At 37.1% G+C, this 20,578-nt stretch overlaps 1 protein-coding gene across 2 annotated transcripts in view; it reads left to right on the top strand.

Moving 5' to 3' along the window:
• VMP1 (vacuole membrane protein 1) overlaps window positions 1-20,578 on the top strand; it is a 126,133-nt gene that overhangs the window by 103,016 nt on the left and 2,539 nt on the right. For both annotated transcript variants that reach the window (XM_027870588.1, XM_027870589.1), the window contains one exon: window positions 2,833-2,894. In XM_027870588.1, coding sequence (XP_027726389.1) covers window positions 2,833-2,894 — 62 coding nt within the window. The remainder of the gene's footprint in view (window positions 1-2,832; window positions 2,895-20,578) is intronic.

Raw genomic sequence — 20,578 nt, 5'->3', positions numbered from 1 at the left:
GTGTTTTTGCATAATAATCAAGCACATAGACATGTAGTTTAGTATCTTTTTTATGATTTGAATGTTATACACCTAAACCCCAGAAGGTAGTCATTGCATTCTTTGGCATAATTTTATTTTCTTGTACAATACTCGCTTTAAAGTCAGCTATAGAACTATCCGCTTAATCTCAGTGTCCTAAGCAGTTTGCTAAGACTGTAAATTGCTGAACAGGTGCTAATTTGCATTGGTAAAGGGAGTTTCAAAGTTTATGTGTATATAATTTATTATTCATTTCTAGGACAGATTTTAAACCTATATTATTATACTAATTATACTATACTATTATACTAATACTATACTATTATACTAATGGTTTTCTCTGTGTAGTAAGTATATGCTAATCCATCCTTAAAAATAATCTCTGATATGGAGTGAATGAAGATTTCTACTGGGAAGATAAAAAGACATATTATGCTTGGACAAGCTAGTAAAACATTTTTTATGGATTTGCAAGGGATTTTTTGTTTTTAGTAGTTGGCAAGTTGACTTTAGTCTTAGAATGACTTTTTAGTATTGTAGCATATTCTAAGAGTATAATAATTATTGTAGCATATACTAAGAGTATAATAAAAGTATACACTTTTATGCATATACTAAGAGTATAATGTAGAAATCTAGAATTACTCTCATTAGTTCTAAGGTGGAGCATAGGGAATACTTGTAGGAAAACACCTATCATTAAAAATTCAGTATTCACCAAACCAGGACTAATTTTACTAAATGGCCTAATAATATATCATTTCAGCTTTGTATATCTTCCTGTCACATGTAACAAGTAGCAAACATTTCCTATGGTCCACATCACATACCTTTGAAGGATGACTTTCATCTATACCCATGAGTCTGAACTGGTTTGGAGTATGGGTCTAGAAATCCTGGGGTACTTGTAAGTGATTCCTAACATTTCCTCAGTCAAGGAGACCAGTACTCCAGTCTAGTATTGTAAAGGCCCTGGATTGGATTTGTATGACTTATCAAAGCATTTAGATTACATCCATAACCTAGATATCCTGTGACAAGTTGGTACTTCAAAGGTGAGCCATTCAGCACCCTGTGTCTAGTCATTTAATTCAATAGGCTTCAAACTTTTCTAGGTACACACCCCCAATATATGTATATTTACTTATTCACAAATGTGTATGTATGTATGTGTGTATATATATTCACCCACATTTATACATATGTATATATATGTATACTACTGTACAAGTAATTACATACATTATAAAACTTACACAAAATAGAAGTTAAAGAAAGATGAAATATTTGATCCTAAGTGTCGTTGTTGTTCATCCTTCATTCTCAAAGAGGACCTATGACATCACAAGTGATGTCTTGACTTGCATGTGAGTTGGATTTACGTAAGGCTAAGCTGCACAAGGGGAAGAGGAGTTGACTGGACTGTTTCTAGGCTTGGAGATGAGTTCTTTCCATGTTTTTTCAGACTGAATAAAAACCAGTCCCATACCTCATGACTTTGGGGCCCAAGTGTTTGTGGTGGTAAATTAGGCCATCTTATCTCCTAAAGTCAATAGAGAACCACTGGAGTTTGAACAGGGGAGTGATAATAGACTTGTGCTTTAGAAATATCATTTTGCAGAAGGGTACAGCATGGATTAGAGTGGTAAAAGAGTTGAGGCAGAGAGACAAATTAGGAGGCTCTTGTAGTAGTCCAGGTAAAAGGTGATAAAGATCTGAATGAGAGTTGTGACTAATGATTGGAGAGAAGGGAATAGATTTGAGACATATTGTGAAGGTAAAATGGATGAGAATTACCAGATGATTGGATGTGTGAGGTGAGGGAGAGTGACAAGTTGAAGATGACACTGAGGTTGTGAATCTGAGTGACTGAAAGGATAGTGGTGCCCTCAGCAGAAATAGGAAAGTTTAGAGGGATGCAGGGTTTGGGAGGGGGGAATGTAATAATATCTGCAGTGCAGATCACAACTTATCCATGCATCCTCTTCCTGTGTGACTCACTCTTAATCCCATTTAAAACAAAACAGGAGGCAAGGCTCTTACTCACGGGTCAATCAATGCTCAAGAGCACAAAGCCCACTGAGGGGTGCCAGGAGGTGACCTAGGGGACAGGAGGCACACTAGGGACAAGGAGAATTTGGCTGCTTTTGGTGTGGGTACACCATCATGGTTAGGTTGTAGGTGCTCTGAAGGGTCATGTCTAGGATCAAAAGAGGAGACAGAGACTGGGAGCTTGCACAGCCATGGGAGGCCAGCAGCAAGAGAGGTTGGAGTGAGGGAATGTTGGATGATAATAAATAAAGGGGGGCAACTGGAGTTTTGTTTGGGGAGGGGTGGGATGTAACCCATATTCCCATTCTTTAATTAGGAGTTATGCCATGGCCCACTAGGGGTACAAGTTTTCTACCTTGGAGAACACTGGTGTAATGATACATTTCATTCAAGGAATATATCAAAATAATCCTGAAATGTCCAGCAAAAACTCTTTCCAGTCTTTGGTTTCGTGACTCATGTTTTCCCATCCAGATATGGTTATAAGCTTGATGTGGCTTAGAAAGAAGTTTCCTAGCATTATGTTTGGGGAAAAAATTTTTAGAATGTGGAAATATTAAGAGTAAAATGAAAAATCGTGGATAGGTAGCACTTGACCATATTTATTTTTGCCTGTTATGTTATTTAAAAAGAAGAGTTGGAAAAGTCCTTGGGAGGATTCTTGCCTTTCAATAGTGCTAACATAAAGCATTGGGAGTTGTGATACTATGTCTTTTGATAGAGTGAATATTCCTTTGACCAAAGTTTTCTTTCTTACAGAAACTCTTCGTTATTATAACTTTCAGCAAACACATAGTAGAACAGATGGTGGCTCTCATTGGGTGAGTAATTATAAGACTAATAATATCTTTACTGTTTGAATGAAAGGAAACACGCAGGAGGTTGAAATGAGATAATGTCTTTGTGAAAATCTTTTATTTGTGGAATTGCAAAAGGCTTTTAACAAAGAACTGATTATGTTGTTGTATACATGGCTTGTATCTTTTACTGGGCTATAAGCTTTGTGACGGCAAGGACTTAATTTTTATTCTTCTTTGTATTGCCCACAACACCTAGTATGGTACTTTGCACTCAATAAATATTATTAAAATGAATGCTAAATACTAGTTGAGTTGGTGACTTAGACTTTATTTGAGCTCCTATCCCCTTTTGTCCCACAGCAGAATAGTGTGGAATTCACATGACCTTTGTTTAAATTTAACCTGGCTACTTATTCTTCTAGTCATAAATTATACTTGAGAAAATCTTGAAGGTTAATGTATGTTTTATAATTACAAAATTATAAAACCTATATCATTCCAGAGAAAGAGGAACTTAGGTTTGTGACATATGAATCTAGCTCCTTTTCCCACACCCATTTTTCTTAGTAAATTTTTTAATGTACAAACTCATGTTAACTAGTTATTAATCAACAAGGATTTTTTTAAGTGCCTGCTATATAGTAGGCACTGTGCTGGACAGTAGGTACAAATAAAATAAATGAAAAAATTCTAAAATCGGCCTTGTTTTAAAAGACTTCTGTATATTACATGACAATACTACTTTGGGACAACATTGAAAATTCTTATTAATTTTTAGAAGATAAACTATATCTTTCTTGAACAAATGCTTTTATTTTCCAGTCTTTAACATTAGGAAGTAAGCCAAACCAACTTCAGTGTATGGTCTAAGTGACTCTGTTACTGTAATACAGGCTTAATTTTGATAGAACAGCATAGAAAACTCTCATTTTGTTCAGTTGAATAGTTCATTTTTCATCTGGCCTGGCCTATGCAATTGAAATGAAAACAGTATTTAGTATTTAGAAGTGAATACAGTCATCTTAAAAACTTAGTATTTTTTTTCGATAAATAATATTTTTCCCCCAATTACATGTAAAGACAATTTTTAACATTCTTTTATTTTTTTTTCAAATTTTAAATTCCAAATTTTCTCACTCCCTTCCCTCTCCCCTCCTTGAGATATTAAGCAATTTTATATAGGTTACACATATGCAATCATGGAAAACATTTCTGTGTTAGTCATTTGTGAAAGAAGACACAGTCCCAAAAGGGAAAAAAAAGAAAGTGAAAAATAGTGTGCCTTGGTCTGCATTCAGACTCCATCAGTTCTTTCTCTGAGGTGGAAAACATTTTTCATCATGAGTCCCTTGAAATTGCCTCAGATCATTGTCTTGCTGAGAGTAGCTAAGTCATTCACAATTGATCATCATACAGTATTGCTGTTACTATGTATAATGGTCTCCTGGTTCTTCTCACTTCACTTTGCATACGTTTGTATAAGAGTTTATAGGAAAAAATTACTTTCTTGAAAGCAATTTATGAACCGTGTATTTCTGAAAATGCTTACTATGTAAAAAATGTAATCTTTAATACATAGGAGTAAAAGTTGTGTTTCACAAAGGCATGTCTGAGGAGCAGTATACTTGGGATTTTTTTTCAGATTTATCATCAGATTTATTATTCCACAAGCTGCTGGTTAGACGCATGGATTATAATTTGTACATTAACTTTTTTTCAATATTAGATCATTTTGGGAAGTACTTAACAGTACTTGTATTCATTGGCACATGTACCTGTCTTGAAGTTGGGGTCCAAGGTGTTAGGAGAAATAAGTAATGAAATGATTTGATGGCTGGTTCTCTGTAAAGAGAAAATGGTCTGGAATTAATAATCTTCATCCATAGAAAAGAGTATACTAACTCACTTTAGAAAGGAGGAAGGTGAATTTTTCTTGCCTGTTCAGTTATTCTCTCTAGGAGTCAAGCCCATGCTTTTGCTTTTTTTTTTTTTTTTTTTTTTGCACAAAGAAAGCACCGTCTTATGTTTTCAGGGAATTGTATTTCTGCCTTACTCTAAAACCCTGAAGTACCTGCAGCTTATGTGTGTGAAGGACGGATGTGACATCCGGGTTTTTTCTGCTATTGTCACAATTAAGTCAACAAGCTTTTATCAAGTACCTACAATGTGCCAAGTACTGTGCTAAGCACCAGGGGGATACAAAGAAAGGCAAAAACTTGGTCCTTGGCCTCAAAGAACTCACATTCTAATGGGAGAGACCCACAAAGGGAAGGCATTTGTTGGTATTTTACATCACAATCTCTTACCAGATAGTCATACAAAATAAATAACTGCTATGTATTTTATATGACAGAATTATTATCCTAACCACGTTTGTGAGAGTCATGGAGAAAGCTGTCTTGATCCATTTCTCATAAATTAAAAAGGCAGAGGTAACTTGCTATACATCATTAAACAAATCGTTGGTAGTGCCTAGGCTTTCCCTAACTGATGCTCTGTTTCTAAAACATATATATTATTCTGCTTCCCCGAGTTTGTACGGAATCAAGTTGATCAGATTTACCTCCATTCTTAGACCAACACTATCTGATATTCAGTTCCATTTGAGAATGCTTTTCCATACTAGTAGTTGTTCTCTCCCTTCCCCCATACTTCCCATCCCCTAAAATAACTAGTGTTCCTGCTGTCCGGAGATAGTTTTTCATCAAGTTACTTTAACATATTCAAGACTTACTAGATTCAGATTTTTATTAAATTAGATGGCTGATGTCATGGTTTAACTATGTTCTCAGGAGTCAGATGTCGGAATGTCCTGGTATCCTCAAGTTTTCCCCACCACTGTCTGCTGGGATTACCTCATCAATCTTTTTGCTACATAGTATATAAAACATTGTAAACAACCGGACTTGGCTGCTTAACTTAGTTCTTCACTGCTAAATTACAAACAATATCTTTTTAATCTTTAAGGCAGTAATAGCATTTTAAAATCGCATTCTCTCCGTCAGTCTGGTTTAAAACAGTTGATTTTTCTGAGATTTTTCAAAACATAAATGTTAAAAATTAGTGAACAACCTTACCGATGCCCAGACTAGAGATTAAGTTGACACAGAGGAGGTGAGTTATTAGGAGGCCTGAGCTTGTGATTTCATATCTTTGACCTAACTCTGATAAATAGATGAAGTGTTCTCTTCCAGAAAGGAGAATGAGGAAATAGTCTGCTTGTTTTTATTACCAGATAGAGTACTGAGCTTAATTGAAAGTAATGCCTATAAAATGTGATAGTAGAACACTTTTGAATAAAATTGTCTTTCCAGATCACCCTCACAGACTCTCCCCTTGGGTAATCTCAAATCTGTTGGATACTTCACTTCTGAGGATTCATTTATGGTTTTTCCCCTTATCTCATCCTACATTTATTATTAGATAAAATTTGTATTTTAGCAAAAGCAAAGACTAAATCACTTAGGTTATATTGCAAGTTTTAGGAGTTGGCAAAGGTACTAATCCTTGGTGATACAGAGAAAATAATCTCTTCATTCCTACTAAAAATCTTTGTGTAAACTATTAGGGTTTGGTTAGCTTAGTACGCATCTTTTGCATAATAATTCCCACACTTAAATGGAAAACACTTAAAGGCATAACAGAGAAATGAATGTTCAAACAATGGAAAACCAATTATCAGTTCAGATTAGAAAGGGGAATGCAGCTCACCAAGACAAAGTTAGAGAAGAAAGTCAGTCTCAAGAGTAAGGGAGAGCCAGATAGAGTGATGACACTTTTGCTTTGTATAATCTCAGTCTAGCCTCTGATGTAAAAAAATAATTTTGGCCACCAGGTTTGGCCAGCCTCTGCCCAAAAGCACAACCAGAACCACAATTCCCGCAGTTAAAATCACAGTAAGATTTAAGCTTGCATGACTACCCCACACAGTGCAGAAAGTTCCTTTTGTGTACAGCTTCTGCTTGTCTGGCTGCTGGACATAAAACAGTGCAGACTGATAGCAAAATTGAAAAGTTGGTGAGATTTGTTTCTAGTGTCCATTTTCTCCTTCAGTGGCATCACTTTTCGCTTTCCCTTGCTCTTCTCAGGGTGCAGTATGCCTTCCAGTTCTATTATAAGTTCCAGTCCTTATAATACTCTGAAGGGATCTGATAACTTAATTCATACTTGAACTAAAAGTAATTTACAACAATATTTTAACTCTGAAGTGGCTGCATTTTGAAAACCTTTGAAAGACTTTGTATCCTATAAAAGAGATTTGAAGTAAAAGAATATAGGTGGAGAGATATATTTTGGAGAGGAAAGGAATCTTTTCTTTGCTCTGAAATTGCATTCTGCCTAAGGTTAGTGCTGGAGATGAGCCTGTTATTTTAGGGCAGGGCTTCTTAACTTCTTGTCAGTGGTCTTTTAAAAACAGTGTGTTGATAGCTGTATTTCAGTATACTTGATTGCCTTTGTAATTCTTTGAATTTTATTTTATGCATCCAAACAGTCTGAGGAATTCATATGTAAGCTTTATCACTCTGCTAAAAAAGGTCCCTCACCAAAAGAAAAATAATAATAATACCAAGGTTAAAACCCTTGTTTTCGTGAGACAGGCAGGAATAGATCAGAAGAAGTGATGTGGTAGTCTTTTATTCCGTATATATTCCCCCAAACCTTTTCCACCCAGAGAGGATGAACTTTATAAGTGATGGGCCACCATTTCCTGTTCAAGCATCAAGAGCTGTTCATCAACTGGCTTTTCCCCATCATGCTGCCTTGAGAATATCAGATGCTAGACATCAGATCTGATTCTTCTGCACCATTTCTACTGGCCTGTGTACCACTTGTTTTATTCTTCCCTCCTGCACATCCCCAGGCAGGCTGAAACTTTATGGTCTGGGAGGGTAGTTAGACATGGCTTGTGATGATTCTCAGAAAAGAATTGGTCAGTCAGAAATGTACAAAGCACAGGGCATTGGAACTAGGAATTTTGTCTTTTAACATGCTTAAGTGTCTAATGACCCAAAGGATTGTGTTGCTATTAAGGGATACCCTTCACCTTTATGATTTTAGTTACCAGAAAACTAACAAAATGAAAAGAAATTGATTTGGTTCTGTAAAAGTAGTGCTGATTACAATAACCACAAAAGTTTGAAAAGCTTAGCATAACTATACAATGATTATGCATATCACTAAAATATGTATTAGGTTAACTTTTTTATAAGTTTTATTTAATTGCAACAGTAAGCCCTGTGAAAATTAGCTACCATTATCCTATATACATGCATTGTGGTCATCTATTTGTCACCCTGAAAAGTCAGAGGGAACACTGTTAAGGTTTGGTTAAGTAAATAGGCTACTTCTTTTGAATTTTCTTTTTGAGAGGGCAATGGGATAAGAAGGCCCTCAGTCCAAAAAAAAAACTTGTCTCATCTGTAAGGTGGGGGTGATTGAGCTAGGTAATATCTTAAGATCCAGTCCTTTATGGTTTTAGGACCTTCTTGCCTAATGCCAAAAATTATTTTAATGAAATTAAAGTTAAGAGGTGAGGCTTAAAATATAAATGTCCCCCTAGAAGGGTCTTAAATTTATAATTAACTGTCAATAGCATATCAAATCTTTTCCTGAAACAAGTTTTACTATTGATAGGCACAGGAGAGAACATGCAGTCATTGGAAGGCTGAAGCATTGGTAAAAGGGGCTGTTCTAGGATGGAGAAAGGGAAAAAAAAGAAAAAGCATAGGCTGTCAATTTTACCTAGTTCATCATCTGAATATGCACGTCTCCAAAGTATACCAATGGCATGCTGTATACTAGCTTCCCATTCCCTCCAAGTGGCAGGGGAAAAAATGAACCATTGACATTTTGTAATGAATAACATTAATCATATCTCTGATGTTCCTAGGTGAACATATAATTTTATAATGTGCTGAATACCATGCAAAGTAAAGAAGAAAATATCTGGCCCTACAAAGCTTGTGTTCTTAAAGTGAGAAGTGACCAGAACTAAATGTAATGCTTGGGACACCTTTAGCTGGCCTTCCAGCGTATATGGTAGTTAATTTTTAAAAAGAAATTGTCTACAAAAGTCATTCTAAGAGCATAGAGAAGGATATAGATCCTAATGAAATAGAGAGATTTTGTAGACATGAGGATGAGTAATCTCTTTGTACATATCTAAGAAGATAAATATGGGGGATTCAATTTCTTTGGAATACCTATCTAGAAAGTAAATTGGTGTCATTAGGTTGGAGAAATGCATCTTCATTATCTACACAAGGCACAGATTTGAGGGGCTGTTTCTGTTCATGTGGGGCAGGGAACCTCTACCCAGGTTAATAAACTGACACTGAGCTTTCCAAAAAACCAAGACTTGGCTGTATTGAATCCAGTTATATACTCAGAACAGGTAAGGAATAGCTTAGAAAGTTAAGGAATAGCCCCAAAGAAGCCCGTCTTGGTGAATGGGAGATGAAGCTGGTGGACAGAACAGAACCTGACTTTTTTTTAATTGATTTTTTTTTCATGTCATTGCCACTTCCCATTGTCCCTCCTACCCTATGCCACCACCAACACACCTCTCTCCCCTCCTCCTCCCCAGTAATAAAAAAGTATAGCCAAGCAAAATAAATCAACAAATAAGCACGCTAGCCACTTATGAAAACTTCTTATTCCATACCTCTAGTCTTCCAACTCTCTGCTGAGAGGTAGGAGGCATTGAAACTTGGGTTATTCTTTGTTTGTTTGACGCTGGCTTCTCCACCATAGAGTGCTGACTGTAGTGTTACCTGTCATGAGAGGGGTTCTGGGAAGAGAAACCTTCCTCATGGAGAACTAAATCCTTCTTGGTAGGTGCTGAAAATAGATTTTCTCTTTTGCTGATATCTCATATATGAAATTCTGAAATCCAGTATTGGTCTCTGTTATTTCTGCAGTCGAAATGAAGTCTTTTCATTAGCAAATGAAAAAATACCTGAACTCTCTCCTACCACAAGATTGTGTTCACTCTACTGCCAAATGAAGAGTGTGGAAGAATGCCCATTTAACACCCCCCAAGGGAATTTAATCAGTCAGGAGTGTTAGAAGGGAAAGGAGGGGGGTGTTGAACTCATTTCCAAACATGAGTTGGCACTGACTTTATTTACCTGGCACAGATTTGGTCAAAGGATAAGATCTATGACCTATATCGTGGATCACATTGTTTTAGATATAAGGATCCTTTTAAAATCTTTCAGCATAATTCTCAAGCCCTCTTTAGCAAGGATGTTCATGGGAAGATCATTGGGTATTATCTTAGAGAACACATGCAGATTCAGCTTTGAAATGGTGGTGGAAACAGTGCAGGTTTCCAGAATTTAAATGTAGAGTAGAATTTTCCAGAACAAAATTGTAGGGATATTACTCGAAGTATAGCATATGCAGAACACTGGCATATTGTCAGGTTGCCAAGATCTTATTGGAAGACAAAGTCCACAGTTTTATTTTACCATACCAAGGAACTGTTTCCATAACTTAATCATTGAACATGGAAAGGGTGGGGAGTGGAGGAAGGAGGAGGGACTTTTAACCACATACAGAATGTTCCAGTCTCTCCTTAGCCTTCTAGTGCTGTTGAGTAACTTTTTTGCATTTGACCTCAAAGGTTGAGGTTTGCCTGTGGCAGGATAAATCATCTTTACCAGTGAGTAGCTGCTTGCAGCTGAATGTTGTCTGTATCATTTGGTCCTCACAGCATGGCAAGTGGTCAGAATGAGCTGGGTGAGCCTTTTACTACCAACCCTTGACCCACCCTCTAAACATAAAATGCCTTTTGAATGAGGATGGTTATGAAACGTGTGGGGACAGAGGGAAAGAAGCACTGGAAAGGTTGAGATCAAAGACCAAGTTGTAAAATTCTACATAGTGCCTAGAGAGCTTTAATTTTATTTTCCTTCATAGTTTAAGCTGAATATAGAAAATAGAAAATTTTTACATTAACAGGAATTGCCTGTCTGATGTGGAAACACTAAAGTTTAAAATCAGACTTTGCCCATTCTGTAGTCAATTTCTCAACCAGTTCCCTGTTAGAAATCTCTTTTGCCACTTGGACCACTATGAATATGAAGCTTTGAGTTGAGATTTTAGGAACATATGTTGGTGAATTTTAGTTGTTACACTGCACCTTTGTACATATGCCAGCAACAGTTAGGTAAATTGGTTGGGTACATATATATATATATATATGTATGTATGTGTGTGTGTGTTTATAATTTTATAACAATCCTATTTCTTTATAATGTAGGAAATATTTTATGTTGGCATTAGACATCCAGCTGATGCCACACTTACCTGTGAATATTTCATACATTCCTTGAATTTACAGAGAACGTTTTCATGTATTATATTTCATTTATATCCCAGAGTGATACAAATGGTTGTGAAAATGTGGTTGTTAGCACAGTTATTTGGGTTTATGTATTTACTTAGGTTACTGTCATGATTTTCATTCTCTTCTGAAGTCTTCAATTTGGAAAAGTGTGAAAATACGGGAAAAAAAAAATAGCATGTTTTTTCCAAAGCAAGAAGTCTTATCCTGGGGTCCATGGGCTTAAAAAAAATGTGTGTGTGTGTGTATGTGTGTGTGTGTGTGTAGACTTAGTATGATTAGCTTTCCTTTGTAATATATATATTTTATTTTATGCACTTAAAAACATTATTCTGAGGAGTCCATAAGCTTCACCAGACTGCTACAAACACCCAAGACACAAAAAAGGTTAAGAATCCCTGCCCTGTAATGTTAATCTGCGATTAGTCTTTGTGTGGTCTCTAACTGGTGTCTTTCTGGCTAAAAGATTCCACATAAAAGCTCGTCCAAACCTCCTCAGAGCCTTTATCTTCTTTGTCAAAACTTCACTTAAGACTCATCTCCACCAGGAAACCTTTCCCACATTAGGCTTCTGTCTCCTTGCCTTACTGGCTTCAGTTACTCTAGTTTAGCCCATCCTTTTGCTTTGCCCTTTTTATTTTTTATGCTTGTGCATACCTTTCTTGCTCTCGTTCATCATCTGAGGTCTGATCCCATCATCCTCTGCATGTTCATATATGGTATGTTTTTGTCACATGTGTTTAAGTGTATTTCTTTCTTAAGCTTGCCTCATCTTTTAAACCATAAATTCATTGAGAGCAGAGATTGTCTTCCTTTCTAATTCCCAGGAGCACCTCAGTGTTGAGTGTCTATCCAACTAAATTGGGTTCTGGGATAACAGGACTATCTTGGGATGGGGATAAATTCCTGTGTGAACTCCCTCGGTTTCCCCCTAAATAATAATAATTCTATTATTAATGATAATTCATTTATATGATACTTGTATGTTTACAAAGTGCTTTGCTTTTTCACAACAACCCTGCAAGGCAAACAACACCAATATAATTGTCCATATTTTATAGAGAAGGAGCCCATCCTTAGGGAGGTTGAGTGAATTGCCTACCAACTCACAGCTAGTCAATGGCAGGACCAGATTCTGTTTTCAAATTTAGTGTTCTTTCCACTAGGCCATATTGTCTCTCACCTCATCAGATGTCTCACCACAGTAAACTAGGTACCTCATCCCACTTTAAATTTACCATTTAGCAAATTATACTCTGTATTTTCCTTGTCCTTTGGCTGTTAGTTGGCTAGTTCATCTCTGATAGGTCACCCTCAGAAATGCAAAGGAGGAACTCCCATTCAGGCAGTAGCTTCCCCTAACTCAGTCACATAGCCCGGGTGGGGAGAAACTGACCTTCATCCATCTCCCATTTGAGCTGGCACAAGATCCCTGACCTTTATTTCCTAAAACAGAATTCAGTTGATTTTTAACAGAGCTTTATTGCTCTGGCCGCCAGTTTCTTTCAGTTGGTAATTAGTGCTAGCTTTGCTCTGAGTTCTTTCTTTACCTTTTATAAATGCTTGCATGCTTGTCTTTTGCTGCTTTTCTCTATTTTCTGGCTTTTTCCTAATTGGAGCCTGTTTCATAGAGTTGCTACCAGTAGCAAGGATGACTTGCCTTCATTTTAAGTTCATAGAAATTAAGTCCAAATGGCTAAGAACTGGGTTGACTGAGAATTTTGTTTTGAAAGAGCTTGTATTAAAAGTGTTCTAGGCATGGACAGTAATACACCTGGCATCTCTAAATAAAGCTATAGAAAGAGCCTGTCCCTAAAGTCCTGAGAAACCCATGGTGTTGTGTTTATAATACCCTACAGCACACAATAGGCTAGCTCTCATACAAAGAAGGTTTTAATTATTTGAAAGGGGCACAGATGCAAATGAAATTCAAGATGTTTTGATCTTAAAGCTTGCAGTTAAATCACAACATTTTAAAAGGTACCAGAAACTATAAACTCAAACTCTCAAGCATATTTGAAAGCTATATATCTTTTAAGGGTAAAATAGGGTATTTCCCACCCCCTTACCCCTAGATGAACAAACAGATGTGTAACCTTGGGCAAGTCCGTAACTTTTCTGGACCTCAGATTCCAGGGTGTGAGGTGCCTTGGTTTGAATTACCACAGCATTTCTGACCTAAAAACAAATGAGTTTCTCAGCTATTAGTTCCTTAAACTATCATGTCAGTGCCACGGCTTTAGTCAGCTTCTGTATTAGGAACCCCATATGGAATAGTAGATTCTTACTAGATCAGGAGAGAAACTAACACTTGAATTCAGTCACACACAGATAAGTGGGTCTTGCACTTATATGTGAAACACAAGTTGGTGTTTACTATTAGCACTAACTCTTGATTTGTTCCTTTTTTTCTGGGTTAAACAGAAGTAATGTATTTTTATTTAGACCCTAAGAGTATAAGGCTATAAATATTAATGGGATCCAGATTTGATATCTTCAGAAAGATTGAATGATAAATCCTCCCTTTCTCTCTTGAGCTGTCTGTCCTACCTTGGTAGGGAGTCCAGTTTCACTTGGAGGGTAATCTATCTCAGTTGAATCAGGCAAAGAGTCTGAGGTCCATTCTGAGTCACAATGAATAATACCCTGGTATTGGTTGAGCCCCAGGGAAATGGATGGTTAAATACTGTGAGAATCTTTATCTGCACAGGAAATGACAACTCATTAAAATACTAACCGTTAAACCCATTTAGATCACTGTCTGGGGGGGGGGGTAGGGAAGAAAGTTTAACTCTTTGAAGGGTTTAGATTAAGATTAAAATATGCTCAGGGAACAGAATGGGGTTTGCAAAGCTTTGAGATCAGGGTTATCGGCTATAAATTTGTTCTGTAGTGGGGCTTCAGCTCCATAATCTGTGGTGCCCCAACAGGGCCAATTCAGTCATCATTTCCATTAAAACACCTCTGACTTCCATGGTTTATCTCCTGACTGTAAACTTTCCTTCCCTCCCAGAAAAACCTGTTTGTTTTTTTTTTTTTGGCTAGGCAATGGGGTTAAGTGACTTGCCCAGGGTCACACAGCTAGTAAGTGTTATGTGTCTGAGACCAGATTTGAACTCAGGTCCTCCTGAATCCAGGGCTGGTGCTCTATACACTGCGCCACCTAGCTGCCCCGAAAAACCTGTTAAATTAGAAGAAAGGGAAAATAAAATGAGGGGAGATCTTGTGCTGTGAAGTCTAGCCTAGTTTATATGTAACTTGGTGTACTTAGGGCTAAGAGCATGTTGGTATGAAAGGGAGAACATAGGATTTGAAGCCAGGAAAACCTGGGTTCAAATTCCATTTCTGCTATTTTTACTCTTGTGTAACTTGTGTAATCTCTCTGGGCCTCAGTTTCCTTGTTTGTGAGTTGAAAGGGTTGAACTAGAGTCTTTAATGTGCCTTTCAGCTAGCTTTGAGCCCACCTGTGATCTTCAGTGAGGAGAGCATGATTTTTCACAGCAGCAACTAAGTAACCCTCTATCTTTCCTCCCTACTGGGTTAATTCCATTGTGGAACAGTTTTGTCAGACCAGCACACAGTTGATTAGAGACCTTTGCTTCGTCCAGAGTCTTGATTTGAGTGCTTTCTTCACTTAGCTAAGGAATCCAGGTTGCTGACTTAACTTGAAAATTTAGAACCTAGTGAACGGGAACTGTGAGTCTCAAGTATATTCACATACAAACTCCACAGTTTATAAATCTCTTTCCTCACAACATAGTATATGGTAGGTACTGTAAGTATTTCTGTCGTCATCTGAAGAAAATGATTCTCAGACTTTTCCAAGGGCACTTTTCTAGTAAATGGCAGAACCAGGACTCAAACTCAACTCTCTTGACTCACAAGTTTGATTTTCTTTCCACTGTACCATGGGGATTGTTTCAAAGGAAACAACAAACCTTCAAACATTAGGATATAGCTACAGGGCTCACTTTTATAATTTTTCTTTATGATGAAATAAAGAACATATGGGGAGAAAGAGGAAAATGGTAGAGGCGGGGAAATCTAATCCAAATTCTTGTAATCACTGAATTCTGTGATGTTTCTGACCTGCTTACCAAACCAGAAAAGGGCAAAGGCCTGACTTAGCTGGTCTAAATCTAAAACTCCATCCAGACTCCTAAATGCATTCATTTGATCTGCTAGCAGGTTATTTTGCCTCAAACTTTTTTGGAAAAGACAGAGAATTATTTGGTTGGTTAGTTTTCAGAAACAGAAGTGCTTCCCTTCGCTTGTTTTTTAAAAGAGCATAAACATTTTAAAGCTAGTAGAGTTTTTAGGGCCACTTTCTAACGGCCTGGCATCCTTCAAGTCTCTGACTGAAGCCCAACTTTCTGTGACAAGTCTTTCCCAACTCTCCTTAATCCTAGCACCTTCCCTTTGAGATTATCTCCAATTTATCTTGTATATATGTTGATTAGATATAGTTGTTTAAAAGTTGTCCTCCCAATTAGACTGAGAGCTTCTTGAGAGCCAGGACTGTTTTTTGCCCTTCTTTGTATCCCCAGTTCTTAGCACAGTGGCTGGCACCTCATAGACACTTAGTAAATGCTTATTGACTTGACTTAAGTAACAGCCCCTGTGTTCTGCCCCCTGGTCTTGACAACTGTGCTCCTACCAAACACTTGGTACTAAGACACAGCTTGCATTTTCAAAGGAGCATTCATTGAGTTAATAATAACTCTGTTCTGTGTTATTCCTGTATCACTTCTATACTCAAGGTTTTTTAGCTCTCCCTGTTGCTCTATAAAACAGTCATAGGATCATAGAGTTAGAAGGGAAGGGATTTTAAAAATCCTCTCTTCCAACTTCCATTATCTTACAGTTAAGGAAACTGAGGCCCAGAGGATTTTAACTTGAGTCCTCTGCTTTGATTCAGCTTTGTTACATATATAACGTGGGGCAAGTATTTTAACCTCTTCAGGCTTCGGTTTACTCATTGTAAGGTGAGGCATTTGGACTAGAGAGCCTCTAAGGTCTCTTCAGGTTCTGATTTGTAATGATGCTATGATGACTTTTCTTTCAAAAGTTAGCCTTTCTTTGAATTGACACATACATATCCTGTGGAACATCTTTTCAGGAAAACCATTGTAGTTTGTCTGACAGTATTGATAGATACCCTAGTATTTTGAAGAGCTTTTAGCAGAGTCAGAGCAAAGCTTGCATTCAAGAGAAGTTGTTTTATTTGTGCCTGTATTGCATCTTTATCTTAGACATTTTAATTGCTCTACCTTTATAGACACCTTTGAAATGGGGGTGGGGGGTTGGAGAGGTATTTTTATGTGCTTCTACTCTGGGAAGTAAAAAACAGTAAGGCAAATGTCAGAATTCAGTGTGTTTCTTAGTAAGGACTGTTCCCTGTGTTTTATGGGACATTCACTGGCATAAAGCTCAAACCTGTCAGAAAAATCCAAACTGAATCTAACAGAAATAACAAGTCAAGGGAGACTTCTGTGACATATTGACCAATATCTTCACCCCAAGAAAGAAATTCAGATTAAGGTTGTGATGGTTTCTTGTTATTATTTTTTAAATACCAAGTGAATACATAAGAACCAAGAAAAGTTTCTTGAAAAAAATAGAAATAATAGCAGCCATGAATTCTAGGCATACTTGGATTGGGTGTGTACTTGGGATTAAAAAATGAATGAAAAATTAAGCATTGTGAAAAACACAAGTAGTTAATCACTCCACCCACCCACCGTGCAACCTCTGCCAATTGTGAATAGTTCTCAGGAAGATTTTCAGCCTTTCCTGGGCATGAAGAATAATGTAAGCTTTAAGTAATAATTAGCAACTATGGAAAGAGTTTGTAATGAGTTTTCCCCATCTGAGGACACTTTTCCACAAGCAGAGGGTAGTATGTATCAAAAACCTGAGCAACAGTAGACAAAGTTCGAAAATGGGTGGACCTCTTGAAGAATATTACAATATCCTTCCCAAAGATCACTTCATATCAATGTCTCAGAGCCTAAATGTTTCCACAGAAGTCTTGTTTTTTAATTTGTTTTATCAGATAATTAGGTGTTAGGCATGGGAAAAAAAAAAACCTTTTCCCAGATTTAAGCCCTGTATGTTGTGTTTGGGTATCTAGTGGTGTTGATTGTGATTTTTAAAAATTTAAGATTAAAAAAATAGTCAAGAATAACCACTGTAATACTTACCAGAGGAATTTTTACTGAGAGAGGTAAATTTATCAAACCTGGTTAGTTAAGCCCAAACTAAAAATTTACTAATCTGAAAGATATTTTCCTAGCCTAGGAAGGTACATGGGAAATAAAATAAATTAAATTAAATCAAACTTGCTCATTCCGTAATTGTTGCTTTTCCAGGGCAAGTGGTCATTTGCAAGGGTGGCTTAAGTATATTTTTAGTATGACATATAACTAGAAAATAGTTCTGTGTGTGTCTTTCTCCAGACTGTATGTTTCTTCCTTGTCTCAGAACCGCCTCTGATGACAGATAGAGGGTTTAACTCACCCACATGTAATAAGGCAGGATGTCTTCTCATCCCTAGCCTACATGTTCAAGGTTCCCTAGAGAATGACACTTGAACTAAACCCTAAACCAACTTTGAACAGCCACCTGATAGAAATTACTTATAAACTCAACTTCTACTCTCGGTTAGTCTTAAAGCCATAACCCCTAATCCTTCTATTCAGTTCAGCTTCACATTTGCTGCTTCACAATCACTTTGGAAGGAAGAGGTTGGAGAATGAGTATATTGTTTACCTAAATAACACATTAGGAGTGGTGGCTGTAATTTTAGGCATTTTATAGTCTATTACTAAAATAGCTTTTAAAATAATGAAGAAAACATCAATGCAGAAGTGCTGCTGATATACTAAGGAATTTAACTCAAGTTATTGTTTGTAGGGAGAAGATCATGAAAAATGAGAGTAACCAGCTTCAGTGTTAAATTATTTAGCTAATTTTAACCAAGGGGGTTAAGGGGAGCAGCAAGGGGAAATAGTCTATGAAGTTACTCAACACCTAATAGCTTAAGTTAGAGATTTCAGTTCATTCTTTCTAGATTTATGTGTAGATTTTTGTATTGAAGATTTCACTATTAACAAGAAAGCTTTAAGTCTTAATAAGAAAGCTTTAAGTTAGGAGTTTAAGGCGTTTTTCCAGAACTTTTATAATAACCTACCCTCTCCCCAAAAAGAATCATATACAGTACCCCTTAACATGAAAATTTATTTTTGGGCCCAATGTATTTCTTCTAAATGTTTCCAAAATGTTCTGTGAATGCAACACTTTAATATAGCTCTGGATGTGGTAAAACATTGTGCTTAGCCCAATTTTTAAATGATTGTTATCATTCATTCTATGTACTTTTCCTTCTATCTCCCTAGTGTGGTCTCCCCACCTTTCTCTTCCCTCCCCAAAAAAAGTCCATTTGATAATTTTACCTTTCCTAGCATTCAGTCTTGGTTTATAATTTTCTCCTTAAATGATCTCCTTCCTCTGGGTTTCCCCAAAGTTTAGAATGACTCCGCCTGCGAGTCATTCAGTAGGATTTTTTTTTTTTTTAAGCCAGTGAGTGAATCAGCTCCCAAAGGAAATACCTTACAGGGCTCAGTTTTTCAAAGTCATTTATACATGTATTTTCTTGGAATTGCTTTTTCATATGTGTGTTTTTTCTTATTTGTAAACTGATGAGCTGTTGGAGTCCCACAAGCAAAGGGTTGTTTTCCATTACTTGATTCACCCAAGGAAAAATATATCCTCTTATAAGGAAAAGTCATACGGTTTCTGTCATTGTAGTAAGAGCCACTGCTAACTGATAAAGGAGCAGATCATGTTAGTCAGATTATGTCCTCTTCTGTTGTAGCTAACTGAATGAAAGGAGCGTTTAAAAACTACTGTCGAGGGGGAACAGAAAAGAGACTAAGTGAATGAATCAGCAGACAATCTTCTGTCGGTTACTTACACACATACACACACCACGCACACACCACACACACACACACACACACACCCCCACACTGCCCACTTCCCCTTCCATCCCTTGGCTTTTGCTGTTCTCTTCACCTTCCTTATAAATTGCTCTTTCTCCATCTGAGAAAGTTCCACCTTCTCAAATTCTATCTGCATTTATTGTCAGTGCTAAACAGTTAGCACTTTATATGCTGTCCACACCTCTTTACCTATACAGGACTGCTCAGCATTATATTATATAATGTCTTGTTCCTGAAATGCTTCATGTGAATGTGTCTTATCTCCCCCACAAAATTCTCAATCTGAATTCTCCTTATAGGCAGAGATTGTGTCTTTCTCAATTTTTCAGTCTCCCAAAGCAAGATAGTGCCAGGCACATAATAGAAGCTCAATAAATACTTATTGTTTGATAGTCGGTCTAGATCAAAGAAGTAAGCATAGGACTAAGAGAATTGTTAGAAATGTGTTGCCTTTTGGTCAATGGTAGCAAAGGGCTTTTTTCTCCCTCTTAGATGGAACACAGTTAGTCATGTCTAATTTCTACACCTTTTGGTTAATTGTCTAGAAAATAAGGGATACTTCTACTAAGAATGTCCAGATGGGAGAACACTGGACATTCTATCTAAATGTATAATGGAATGCCCTTTCCTCGGGAAAGGCAAAGGTTGTTTTTGTCTTGGAAACCAAAAGGGGGAGTGAAAAATAAAGGAATATTTTATATTCCAAGTGACCCCAAGTTACCATTTTAAAAATGCCCTCAAGCATGTACTAAATAGGAACTGGGTAGCTGTAGTTGCTAAACCGGTTTAGCAGCACTACCTCCACATATTATGGGTGAGAGGGATCTCAGAGTACATAAACTTATCGGTGATCACTATCCCAGTCATCTCAGAACAAGGTGTTTAGCAATGTACTGTAGTTTCTGTGCAAATCATCCACCATAAAGCATGGAGTGATTCAAGGTTCATAGTTCCTTCTTTGTTCCTTTGTTAATGACTGACTTCTGACTAGTGGGAGGTGCCTTCCAAATTTGCTAATGCATTCTTTTTGGATAAGGATGACGCATAGATTGTCCTAATAAGGACTTAGTTTGAGAAAAGGGCCGCCCCCTCTGAGAAGATGGGGCAAGTCTGAGAGAGGGCGGGCAGTTTCTTTTTTAACTGGGGATGACACAAGCATAAGTCATTTCCTTATTAATCGGTTCAAACCAGTTCTTACAGGAACTGGTGGTGATAAATGTGAGGCTTCTCAGAAGTCATTCATTTTATTCTCAGTACCAGAGCAGCGAACAGCTTCAGTTGATCTCTCTCTCTCTCTCTCTCTCTCTCTCTCTCTCTCTCTCTCTCTCTCTCTCTCTCTCTCTCTCTCTCTC

The sequence above is a fragment of the Vombatus ursinus genome, unplaced genomic scaffold (assembly GCF_900497805.2).
Source record: "Vombatus ursinus unplaced genomic scaffold, bare-nosed wombat genome assembly UNPS02014797.1, whole genome shotgun sequence".
In the NCBI taxonomy this organism is placed as follows: Eukaryota; Metazoa; Chordata; class Mammalia; order Diprotodontia; family Vombatidae; genus Vombatus; species Vombatus ursinus.
The sequence above is the reverse complement of the archived record's forward strand: the minus strand, read 5'-3'. Positions and strand labels throughout refer to the sequence as shown.